This window comes from Zeus faber (assembly GCF_960531495.2).
Source record: "Zeus faber genome assembly, chromosome: 1".
Lineage (NCBI taxonomy): Eukaryota > Metazoa > Chordata > Actinopteri > Zeiformes > Zeidae > Zeus > Zeus faber.
Window position 1 is genome coordinate 47,098,185 of NC_137193.1, and position 12,500 is coordinate 47,110,684.

Here is a 12,500-nt window from a genome sequence, read left to right on the forward strand (position 1 = left end):
AAATAAAATCCTGACATGGTCTCTTTATCTTTTTGTCTTGTTTCTAGGGCCATCGGTTACATCATGTCCACTCTGTTTTATCCAGTTATCACCTTTTTCCTGCTGACCGTCTGCATCGCCTACTGGGCCGTCACCGCGGTGTATCCTTCTGACTTCCATGGAGAGAATGTTCATTAAAAGCCGGGGAAACACATTTTTTACTTTGAAAGCGCAATAGAAAAAGAAAATAGGTGTCGAAAAGAAAAGAAGAAATATTGTCTCTGGGATTTTTGAAACCTCACGAGCTTCACACAGGTTTATCATCAGGTTTACAATCAATATACAATTTAAAAAGCGTTCAAGATCATTTATGGTATGGCATTTATGGTAAATTATGATAACTCATTTACATGGATAAGTTCGTTTCTGGACCCTGAACGCTTAAGCTAATACCAATTGTATAACGCTCAACTTATCATTGAGAGCAATAATGAACATAAATACAATTGTATTATTGTATATGATAAATATTAAGAAATATTTGGGGACTGGAAACATTTTTGTTTTTGTCCTTAACTGGTTTTGCTCTAGTTTCTTGGCGTCATCCGGGGACGCAGTCTACAAGGTCATGTCCACAGAACCTAAATGCATGTATGCCAACCAGACGTGCGACCCAGAGGTGAGTTCTGGTCCTGAACACTTAGAACACTGTTCTAACCATGTAATATAGTAATATCATAATAATTTCATCCGTCTCATTCTTCTTCTTATTATTGTATTATTGTTAGAGATATCATTATTATTAAAGCAAAACAGTCTTACTGTACAGGAGTTTTCATCTGTGAATAGCATCAAATATAATTTTTTATTGTGAATGCCTCATAAATACCACAATAATAATATCTACTAATTATAATAGCACAATAATTTCACGTTAATCGACAACCGTCCCTCCCCTGCTCTCTCTCTCTCTCTCTCTCTCCTCCTCCCTCAGACCTTCAGTCAGACCAACATCTCCAAGGTCTGCCCCAGCTCCCAGTGCACCTTCGCCTTCTACGGTGGTGAGAGCCTGTACCACCGCCACCTGCTGGTGCTGCAGCTGGGCAACCTGCTGCTCTTCCTTTGGCTCGCCAACTTCACCATCGCCTTGGGCCAGTTCACACTGGCCGGGGCCTTCGCCTCCTACTACTGGACTCTGAGGAAGCCCGACGACATCCCAGGATGCCCTCTGTTCGCCTCCTTCAGCAGAGCCATACGGTACAGTGGATGGGTGGATGGAAGGGTGGGTGGTTGGGTGGATGGATGGTAGATGGATAGATAGATAGATAGATAGATAGATAGATAGATAGATAGATACTTATTCATTCAGTAATAAAGTAATTAACAATAAAAATTGAAAAAGATTGGCAATATATGTACAATATGCCTAACAATACACAATAAAAACATCATACAACAACATACAAAATTAACAATACGCAATAATAATATATAAAAATAAATAAAAACAATACTAAAATAAAAAGTAAACAAAGAAAGAAAATACATTATACAATAAACCCTGAACCAAATGCACATTCTGACAAAAATAGGTCATTTGTTTGCATACATATATGTAAATAAAAACTACACATATACTGTGTATTGGTAAGTAGCTGCATGGGCCCTTCTGTATTTTGTTAGATATCAGTACAATACCAGGCTAAAATAGGATATCCTATATAGAATATCATATTTATACCATAGCCATATACGTATATCATAACAGATATCAAACAAAAAGGCACTTTAGTTTCTTCTTTTTTTGAAACACAAATTCATGTTTGGTTACCGTAAACAGAGAAAAAATGTGTTAGAAATTTTGTGTTAATGAATGTTGGACAAATGTTGAACAAATGTTGTAAATGAACATTGTAGTCTATGCTACCGTCTGATACTTAAAGTTTACAGTAAAAGTGTTGAAATATTGGACAAGCGTGAACAGCAGTTAAGTATAGAGTACTGCCTGTTTTTAGTTTCCCTGATTTGACCGATAAAGCTACATGGTGTTGCATTATACAATATTTATTTATTGTATTTTTGTGTGTGTGTGTGTGTGTGTGTGTGTGTGTGTGTGTGTGTGTGTGTGTGTGTGTGTGTGTGTGTGTGTGTGTGTGTGTGTGTGTGTGTGTGTGTGTGTGTGTGTGTGTGTGTGTGTGTGTGTGTGTGTGCCTCTCAGCTATCACACTGGTTCCCTGGCCTTCGGTTCATTGATATTGGCCGTGGTGCAAACGTTCAGGATTGTCCTGGAGTACTTGGATCATAAACTCAAAGGTATGAAACCGTCCTTAGATACCAATATACATCTTTGATGATATATATGTATATATTGATAAAGATATTGATATTGATATTATTATTATTTTCCTCAGGTGCTCATAATGCATTTGCTCGATTCATAATCTCTTGCCTCAAATGCTGCTTCTGGTGTCTGGAACATTTCATCAAGTTCATGAACAGGAACGCATACATCATGGTACACTTTGGGACATGATCAATGCCTGACTTGAAGTTTAGCATCAACTACAGAAACTATAAACTACAGAAAATAACCTTTGATACGACATTTAACACCTGTTTATTTTCTCGTCCATAGATAGCAATATACGGAAAGAACTTCTGCACCTCTGCCAAGGACGCTCTATTCCTCCTCATGAGGAACGTTGTGAGGTTAGAGCTCAATAAAGACGATAATGAAAATAAAGACTCACTCGGTAGATACACACACACCGGCCATCCCATCACTTTTGGGGAACAGATCTCTAGACGCTGTTGATGTTAAAAGAGGTTTTGTGTAAGAGTGTGTTGATAATAACGGACCACATTTATCAAAAAGGAAACAAACAAGTCTACCCTCGTGAAGAAAACGTGACTATATCAACGTATATTTTGTATATATAGGATTAGTATAATGTATTCACAGTTAATGTACTAAAGTTGTGTTAATGGAAACAAGTTTTACTTGCAGCGTTAGAAGTTGTATTTAAGGTGTTCTATATGTATTTTGGTTGCTTTTGATGACCAAAATAACACTTTTAACAACTAAACTTATATGCTAGTATACAGATTAAGTTAGGCTAATCTTTCAATGTACTTTTTAGTACTTTTTATACTTGTATTATTTATTACTTTTTTTAAGTGTACACTACATTTACAGCATAATTTCAATTAATTAGTTAAATTAGTACGCTAAGTAAATAAGAAGTACAAAACACTTCAAGTATATTAAAAAAAAAAAGTACAAATGAGTAGAATTATACTTTTAATACACTTTATATACTTTCAATATACTTTCAGTATACTTTCACTTTATTTTCACTTGGGTGAAACACATCTTGGTACTTTGTCTCTATGTGTATATGATGATTATAATTTTTATTATTCTAATTTTTGCTCCCTCTGTATGAGGGATTTTTCCTCTCTGTGTCTTTTCTGGGCGCCTCTTGCACTCTGGGCTTGTTACTTGACTTTATCCAGAGTGGCTGTTCTGGACAAGGTGACAGACTTCCTGCTTTTCTTGGGGAAACTTCTTATTTCAGGGAGTGTCGGTGAGTTATTTTTCCACTCGCGCCGTGTAAAGCGATGTGTCATTGAGAGTTTATGTTTTTAACTTTGCACACCTTTTCCTTTCCATTTCTTCTATTCCCCGCCCAGGCGTCCTTGCTTTTTTCTTTTTCACAAGGCAGATACCAGTAATTCAAGAGGAGGTGCCGTCTCTGAATTACTACTGGGTTCCCCTACTGGTAAGAAATGGAGATGCACTAAACTTTGTCTTTAGTTTAATGTTTTTCAACCACTAGTGTTGTGTGAAAGCTCCTCCGCTGTGTCATGAACAGCCAGAATAGCAGCTCTGTATTCATCAGAACAAGCTCAAGTTTCACCCCGATAGCGAGAACTTTCAGTAGCGATGAAAGGTTTGACCCTTTTTTTTTTTGGATTCCTTTTTCTTGACGAGTCACTCAGTAAATACAGTCATTCAATGTTCCGACGCTCTGTGCGTTCGGTTCTGTTGGTCTAACGCACGGCGAGTGAGGGAGGACTTCCTGGACGATGAACTACCGGCGGAAGAGTTCTCCCGAGAATCCTTTAAATCTGTAAAAATGATTTATTTTGGTGGAATGCAAAGTGTGAATCAGTCACATTCAATGTGAATTATTGCTTCATTTTCATTTGCTTTCATTTTCTTGCGACTCCAGACTGCCAAGTCATTTCAAAGATTTGCTATGACGGAATCGTCATCCAGCAGTGCATCACTGACTTAGTAGACCATAATAATGAACGCAGTTCTGTGTTTTTTCTGACATTTTGTGATGTTTTTAGCTTAGTTAACAGGATAGGGGTATCGTGTCATGGGAATAGTTCATTGTACAAAGTGTGCTGTGGCAGAAAAGAGGTTGGAAAACACTGTAGTTCATGTAATATATTATTATGTCATATAGTTGTATATTATATATATATATATATATATATATATATATATATATATATATATATATATATATATATATATATATAAAATATCACAAGTTACTGAGAAATTTTACACTGACTGTTTTGTGTTTTGACAGACGGTTATATTTGGATCTTACCTGGTTGCACATGGCTTCTTTAACGTCTACGCCATGTGTGTGGACACGCTGTTTGTCTGCTTCTGTAAGTACAGTGCTGCTGCAAAATGACTGCTGATGAAACCGTTCATATGTTGGGTGGGGGAAAAAAAACCAAAACACAATTTTACAAAGATCCTGCTAAGATTGAAACCCTTTTCCTCTTTCCAAACTGGCTGTCCCCTGATGCTGTCTGCTCGTAGTTTGGGCGGCTTTTCAACTGCGTCTTCCTTTCTTTTATTCTCGCTTCACCTTGGGAATTATCCGTTTCTGCTAACTGCTCTCTTCTGTTTCTGTTTCTTCCCTTTCTGGTGCTCGTTGTGCTGCGCGCCGCCCCCCTTCCGCTTCCGCTGTTCCTCTTGCCGGTTCTGGTCTTCTTGTTGGCTGGGCTCCGTGTTTTCTGGGCGCCGGTCCAAGGTGAAGACTTGGAGAGGAACGACGGCTCTTCCTCCAGGCCCTACTACATGTCTCCCGGCCTGCACAAGATCCTGCACAAGGGCGAGCAGGGCGCCAAGCTCTGCGCCGCCTCCTGAGCCGTGGGCCTCACACTGACACAAAGGCTCTAACTGTGTGAACTGTACGTGGAGGGCAGTGCAGTGCCGTTTGGACTTTTTTTGGGGGGCGGGCGGGGTTGACGTCTGAATAAAGGAGGTGGACTCATCTGCCGTGGGCTGAGCTCTGAGTCTGGCCTTGGGTCGACCCGTACCCAAGAGACATTTTCAACAGGGTTCTTGGCAGAATGGGGCTCGTGGGCCAAGGACGAGCAGCTCTACTCACCTCCTATCGAATGCTAACTCTTCTTCTACTTGCCTTCTTTCCACAACGCATCTGTTCTCTTTCTTTTCTTTTCTCCGTCGATCCTCTGCTAGTCCCTTGCCTTAATGAGAGGGCGTGCTTCCCAAAGCAGGACAGGAGGGATGTGATGGGTTTGGGATGTGGGCATTTCAACCCAAACAAAGACAAGGCGAGGACCTAAAATGTACAAAGGCCTGTTCCAGATGAAAGGCGAAATGACCTTGTGGGCAAAACAGATTTTATAAGGGCATCCTCTCGTGGCACTAGAGATTTCTAGTGTGAATTTACGCCATGTGGGCACTTTCATGTACGACAAAAGAACCATGTGATGGGATTTGTGTATAGCATGAATATTTTATTGGCTGTGTATGTCGACGATTGGTTTATTAATTCTCTCTTTTTTTTTTTTTGATTAATACAAACACACAAGTTCAAAACACAGTGTGCGATTCTGCAGATAGGTCAGGGTTGTATGTTATCTTTATGGCTGTAAAAAAAAAAAAGAATAAAAAAGAAAAGTATTTTATGGGAGGTCCAGAATAGACTTACAAACCTTTCTAAGCTTTTGCTAAAGATACGATTTGAACAGAGCTTGATAACATTCAGGAGATCTATGAGTGCGGTCACTAGTTTATGTGCCTACTGTAGTTGTTAACAAGAGGAAACGTTCGTCTTATTCGTCGTTTTTTGACCTAACACTGGGAACCTTTGAGATAAAGTTTATAATAGGATGTCAAAGCCATTTTTGGTAAATATTTTCTATTGAATGGTTCAGATGTGTTGCTGTTTTTATTACTAGGTATAATACACACATCTGTCTGAAGAATAATCTGCATTCTTTTTTGTAAAGGAGAATTCTTTTTACCAATCAAATCCGATGAATATGTGAAATTGTTTTTAAATAAATAGAAATGGTAAATTATCGTCTAATGATTTTTCCGTATGACCCGGGAATGTTTTGTATCAATTTTCAGTCTGTAGCACCCGTTGAATTTGCGATCCATTCTACTTCAATTGTGTTTTCAACCGCTACTGCTTTTAGTGTGGGACCTGGAGGTGAACGATGGCTCCGCTGCACGGCCCTACTACATGAACAGCACCTTGCGGGGAATTCTCAACAAGGTCAACAGAAAGAGAAAGGCGCGGAGATGAGGAGAAGGTGGACGGAAAGGAAAGAAGACATCAATTACCAAAGTATTATTTAAGCTTATGTTGGCACTGGAAGCTGTAATGCACCACACCTTTGCTAAGCATAATATTGTGAATAGCTGTAATCCAAGTTGTACACGATGACCATCATAGCCCACAATTATACTCAAGTAGTTACCAGACATTGCCACCTGGTGGCGCCAGATGTCGCCAGAAGCATTGAGCGCTGGGACGATGCTCTGAGTGGGTTTGGACTTTAAATATTCTCGTGTGCACTATTGCTGTGGCTTTGTTTTCTCACATTGAGAAATATGAAGGCCACTTTTTTAATTACACATTTTAATTATTATTATTATTCAAATATTATTACCTATTCAAGTATTTAGTGTCAGCAATTGCAATGCTGAACTGCCTGATGCTGTACCTATAATTGACATATAGTATGTAATTGAAAATTACAGCTTTATGGACATTTTTACCTTTATATTTCTATGTGATGAATTTCTTTCGCAACTCAACAAAGGGATATTCAGTATTAAGTGATCGGAGTGTGTTCTGCTTGTTTAATGTCACTCTCTTGTCCATAGTAAGTAAAGTTCAGGGAACAAACAAAGATTTAAAAAAAATGTTGCGTCCCAGGGTTAGTCATATTTTGACTGTAAGGTCATAGACGAGTTACTGTGATGATGTAGTGCAGGGTTTCTCAAACTTGGGTCCGCAGATTCATGGGTGGTCCATGGCACAAGCCCAGGGGGTCCGGATAAAATCTTAGTGTGAGCCTTTTCCTACAGCCTAAATGAGGGCACGTCCCTACTGCCTATATCTCGGCGAGTTAATTGCAATCAAACAAATACATTGAGGATTTAACTAAACACCAAAATAAAAATAAAAACTCTCCATTGCCGGCCATCAGCGCTCCTTATTTATCATATATTTACGAATGTTTTATGAAACATTTATGAATCTGCTGAATCTACACCTTAATAAACTGTACTATAAAAAAATGGATAATGACCCTCTAGTTGAAATGATTCATTACAATGTTATTGCAATAATAGTGTTCTCGAATGCGTTTTTTACTTTTTACATTACTTTTAAAGGGAATGGAAAATTGAAAATTGCATCCATCAAAGTTGAGTGTAATTTTGAGCATCCACTAGAAGTGGAGCACAAAAAAAAGGGTCTTCTATTCAAAATCACAGCTCAAACCTCTTGTTGGAAAGCTTTACATTTTCAGACTGTAAACAATGTTCATTCCACTTGTTCACATTTAGTTCTACTTCTACTTCATTATATGATGTTTGGCTCCCTGGTACCAGCTGATTCTCCATGTCCCTGGCTGCCCTCATCAAAAAGCCAAAACCTGGCGACCTTACCTGGCTGCCTGTGGATGACATCACTGTCTGCTTTGTTCAGTTTCAGATGAACACGTTCATACATGCAGTCGGTGGTGACGGTGCACCACCACCACCTTGACTAGAAATAAATGATGTACAGTGTCACCCAAGATGATCCATATTGTGCATTTTTTATATTGTTGTATACACTTGGCTTGACATGTAACTTATCTTCCCTGATAATATGAAAGGGATTTTGTATATTTTTTTAAAGATATAAAATGTGCGGCTGGGATTTAGTGTCTTCAATTGAACTCTCCAGATCTGATAAGTGAAGCATAAACAGTGTTTTCATGCCCCCCCCCCCCCCCCCCCCCTCCCTGAGGATTGGATTCTTTTGGTCAACCACAGTCAGCAAGTAGACACAAGTTAATCCTCCCGCTCAACTCGCTTTACCGTAAACTTTTACAAGCCAAACTCTGCAATGGAAAAATGACTGATATGCCAAAACAAATTTAAAGGTGCATGATGGTCTTTTCAACAGCATTCACTACCGTGTGCACAAATCCAGTTTTACATGTGTGGTGTGAATAGCTTTGCAGATTTTCATTTATGTTGTGCTGTGCAATTATGTATTGTGCATAAAATGTAATTATAATATTTTGGTAATTTTGCAATAAACTGATCTGATTGTACTATTCAGCCCTGCACGTTTTTTGTTTTTTTTGTGCCACGTTACTGGGCATGCACGGAGCATTTTTGGGGTGGGGGTGAAAATCTGGTGGGGGGGGGGGGGGGGGGTCCAGATGGTGGTGTAGAGATGTAGAAATTTTAATTATTTTGAACGCCTGAAACACCATTTCCTGGAATATAGAGCTCCCAGAGGGGAGACAATGACCTTGAACCTAACAATGACCTTTTTACCAGGATGTCCCTCTTAATAGACAGCAGCATAAGATTCTACCGCAGAGTCTACCGCAAGGGCCCCTTAAAGAACTACACAATGTTTTCTCTATCCTAGGGGCACCTAGAGGACACTTTTGCAACATTTCTTTGAGGGGGGTTGGCATCTCAGACAAGCTTCTGTGGTGTGACAGGTTCAGATGCTGCCTTTCAGAGCAGCCGTCACAGGTGCAAGTCCTGATTTTTCCATCCACATCACCGCCATCATTCCTTCAATCAAATGATCAGAAGAGATTACCTCACTGCCTACGATTCGGCTGGGGGCACGTTTTAAAGTGGCCGGAGACCAAAGCTGACTGTAAAGGCAACCTGGTGGCATGATGGTTCTGATGCCGCTTTCCAGTCAAGTTTAGGTTCAAGTCCTGAGTTTTCCATCCTAGTCCGCTTCCTTTAATCAGATAATTGGAGATGAGGACTTCAGTTTTCAGTTTTGGGAGTTTGGGCTTTGATGCTGAGGGAGTTTTTGGACGACAGCACCCCCAAATGTGTGTTTAAAAGTGTACAGTTGGGGTGTGAAGGCAATACGTTTGTCAGGCAGTAGCCGGTTCAACTCCCTCTCTGTCTCAGTAGCCGGATCACGACAACAACAAATCCTGCTGCTGTGGGAACTTGGGGACGCGAGGACATTTTCCAAGAGAAAGCTGTGCGTGGCTATAGAGTTGACTGTTTTTATGAAGATGGTGTTTTATTCACAAAAATCTTCTTAGATTTATTGCAGAGCATACTTGTAGTGAACTTCCTTAAGACACAATCAACTATGTATGGGTTAGTGGTCGGTATCTCTAATGAAATGTAGTTTTCTACCAGACCCACAGAAACACTCACCTGCTCAATAGCAGTCAAAACTGCAGCCGCGCACAGCTTTCTCTCAGAATACACCCTAGCGCCATCATTCCCGGAGGCTCCCGCAGCGGGATTTGTTGTTGTTGTGATCTGGCTACCGGGGCAGTAATGCATGTAGATCAACATACACCAGTAGCGTGCACAGAGAATTTTCAGGTCAGGGGCGAAAATCTGAAAAAAAGCTCTTTTCATCGGTGGAAGGGTGGGAGGTCTGTATGGGGGACAGGATATAGTTGAATTTTTCTGCAATATTACAGCATTTGCTCCAGTACAGGGGGATCCTGTAGGGCACTTTAGAACACCTAACAGGGCACGTCTACACATTTGCAACTATCAACAATTAACATTTATTCACACTTGTCAACCACACACACACACACACACACACACACACACAAATACACACACACACACAAACGGATGCACCAGGCCTTGAAGGCTCCTCTCTCTCGCTGGATCAACCATAGGGGCACCTACGTAGAGGGCACTTGCTCCCATTTACTCTCATGTAGGGTGCACATATAGGCCACTTCATATTCTATTTAGTGGAGAGTAGAGAAAACATTCAAGTGCCCTTTAGTGTGCTATAGGGTACTTTATATATTTGAAGGGAACCTTCGAGGGCACTACAAAATGTTTTCTCCATTGAAGGGTCACTCTAGAGGGCACTCTACACCATTTTCTTCTACTGTAGGGGCACCTAGAAGGCATCTTCACTCGATTTTTTGAACAAAATGGGCACGCAGCTACAGGTAACATAGTTAATGGTCACTCTGAATACTTTGCAGACCAGCTGTTGTTTAATGAAATGTGACGATATATCAGTTTACTGTATATTCCCATTTAAATAAAACCAATTAAAACATTTATTTTCAAAATGTACATCTCAAGTACAAACAATAAATTAATTAAACAACAATATACAAACACTGATATACAATATACAAACAAATTATACTTTCATTTCATCTTCATGGTTCAGGTTACCCTGTTTTCAAATGGTAGCTCAGTAGCACTGTCACTGTGGCACTTTGCACAAATGGACATTTCTCTCTATTATAATATCTCAGAATTCTGAGGTACACAGAAATAATTTCATTTGACACAAATACAGTACGTACAGGATTGTAAAATTACAGCCATCCATAGTATACTAAGAGTGAATGATACATCAAATGGAACATATAAATAATAACAGACAAAGAATTATTCTCCCAGAAGGAGGGAACGGTTTGGAATTTTGCTGGAAAAAGTCCCTTGGTCCATGTGACATGAAATGAAAAGAGAGAAACCTTGAGGTTTAGTGTGATGTTAACTGAGTATTTTTCCAAGTGAGCATGGTGTTAGGTGTGAATCGCTGGTGGTGTTATAAGGTGTGTGTGTGTGTGTGTGTGTGTGTGTGTGTGTGTGTGTGTGTGTGTGTGTGTGTGTGTGTGTGTGTGTGTGTTTGTGTGCATGTGCGTGTCTGTGTGTGTGTTCAGGCATGGGACACGGGCAGGGTCATAGAGAGGGGTGGCAGCAGCGGCTGGAGCAGCAGTGATGAGGGGGAGTGGACTGTGGACACAGAAGGACATGGATCAGTATAAAATAATGAGGGAATAATATCAAATGCAGAAAATAGAGAAGATTAATAGTTTTGGTGGTTGTGCATTCCCATCTTCATTGTTTTACAAGTGTAGCCACACTGTTTCTCAAAAAAAACATCCAGATTTTATTTGGGGGTCAGTGGTGGGAGCCCTATAGTTGCGTTGCGTACTGTATGTTATATGTCTAATATTCAGTCTTCCTTATGTTCTAAACATGTTATCATCGATTTGTTTTTTATCGTAATGCCCTTTCTATCTGACATCATGCAAAAGTGATAGAAATGCGTGATGTCATCCACAATATGGAATCCAATATGATTTGGTGCTCACCACCATCAAGGAAGGAGTGAAGGGCAGATAGCATGGATCCCTCTGGGCCTCCGTAGGCCGTGTACTGGAGCTCCTCGGGGGTCGGCGAAGGCTGCGAGAGGTGTCCGGGCTGCATGGAGGTCATGGGGGTCATGGGGGTCATGGGGGTGCTGGAGGTGTGACTGGGACTCACATGTTTCTTATGCCGTGCTCTGCAGTTCTGGAACCATACCTGGAGATAGCAAGGATGTACTGATTAATCAGTTGGTTTATTGGTTGGTTGGATGATTGGCTCATTGATTAATTGGTTAATTGGTTGTTTGATTGGTTAGTTGTTTGGTTGGTTAATTGGTTGATTATTTGGTTGATTGGTTGATTTGTTGGTTGATTTGTTGGTTGGTTGGTTATTTGTTTGGTTTATGAATTAGTTGGTTTGTTGGATGGTTGGTTGGTTGGTTGTTTGGTTTATTAATTGATTGGTTGGTTGGTTGGTTGATGAATTGGTTGGTTAGTTGGTTAGTTGTTTGGTTTATAAATTGATTGGTTGGTTGGTTGGTTAGTTGTTTGGTTTATAAATTGATTGGTTGGTTGGTTGGTTGGTTGAGGAATTGGTTGGTTGGTTGGTTGATGAATTGGCTGGGTGGTTGGTTGGTTGGTTAGTTGTTTGGTTTATAAATTGATTGGTTGGTTGGTTGGTTGGTTGAGGAATTGGTTGGTTGGTTGGTTGATGAATTGGCTGGGTGGTTGGTTGGTTGGTTGATGAATTGGCTGGGTGGTTGGTTGGTTGGTTGATGAATTGATTGGGTGGTTGGTTGGTTGGTTGATGAATTGGCTGGGTGGTTGGTTGGTTGGTTGATGAATTGGCTGGGTGGTTGGTTGGTTGGTTGATGAAT

At 40.2% G+C, this 12,500-nt stretch overlaps 2 protein-coding genes across 5 annotated transcripts in view; one reads left to right on the top strand and one right to left on the bottom strand.

Moving 5' to 3' along the window:
• slc44a5b (solute carrier family 44 member 5b) overlaps window positions 1-8,602 on the top strand; it is a 50,971-nt gene extending 42,369 nt beyond the window's left edge. For 2 of the 4 annotated variants that reach the window (XM_079998722.1, XM_079998724.1), the window contains 10 exons: window positions 48-140; window positions 571-658; window positions 974-1,236; window positions 2,198-2,292; window positions 2,391-2,494; window positions 2,615-2,688; window positions 3,496-3,566; window positions 3,673-3,761; window positions 4,587-4,671; window positions 6,463-8,602. In XM_079998722.1, the coding sequence (XP_079854848.1) occupies window positions 48-140; window positions 571-658; window positions 974-1,236; window positions 2,198-2,292; window positions 2,391-2,494; window positions 2,615-2,688; window positions 3,496-3,566; window positions 3,673-3,761; window positions 4,587-4,671; window positions 6,463-6,572 (1,072 nt within the window). In that variant the 3' untranslated portion in view covers window positions 6,573-8,602. Of the gene's footprint in view, window positions 1-47; window positions 141-570; window positions 659-973; window positions 1,237-2,197; window positions 2,293-2,390; window positions 2,495-2,614; window positions 2,689-3,495; window positions 3,567-3,672; window positions 3,762-4,586; window positions 4,672-5,042; window positions 5,184-6,462 lie in introns of those variants that run through there. The other 2 variants (XM_079998721.1, XM_079998723.1) reach the window with 1 other exon arrangement.
• Window positions 8,603-11,189: 2,587 nt separating this feature from the next.
• The window catches only part of LOC307238518 (LIM/homeobox protein Lhx8), a gene marked incomplete at its 3' end in the record, with an annotated part of 6,080 nt that continues 4,769 nt past the window's right edge, over window positions 11,190-12,500 (bottom strand). The window contains exons 6-7 of the mRNA XM_080011545.1: window positions 11,632-11,839; window positions 11,190-11,266 (exon numbers count right to left, since the gene is read on the bottom strand). Coding sequence (XP_079867671.1) covers window positions 11,190-11,266; window positions 11,632-11,839 — 285 coding nt within the window. The remainder of the gene's footprint in view (window positions 11,267-11,631; window positions 11,840-12,500) is intronic.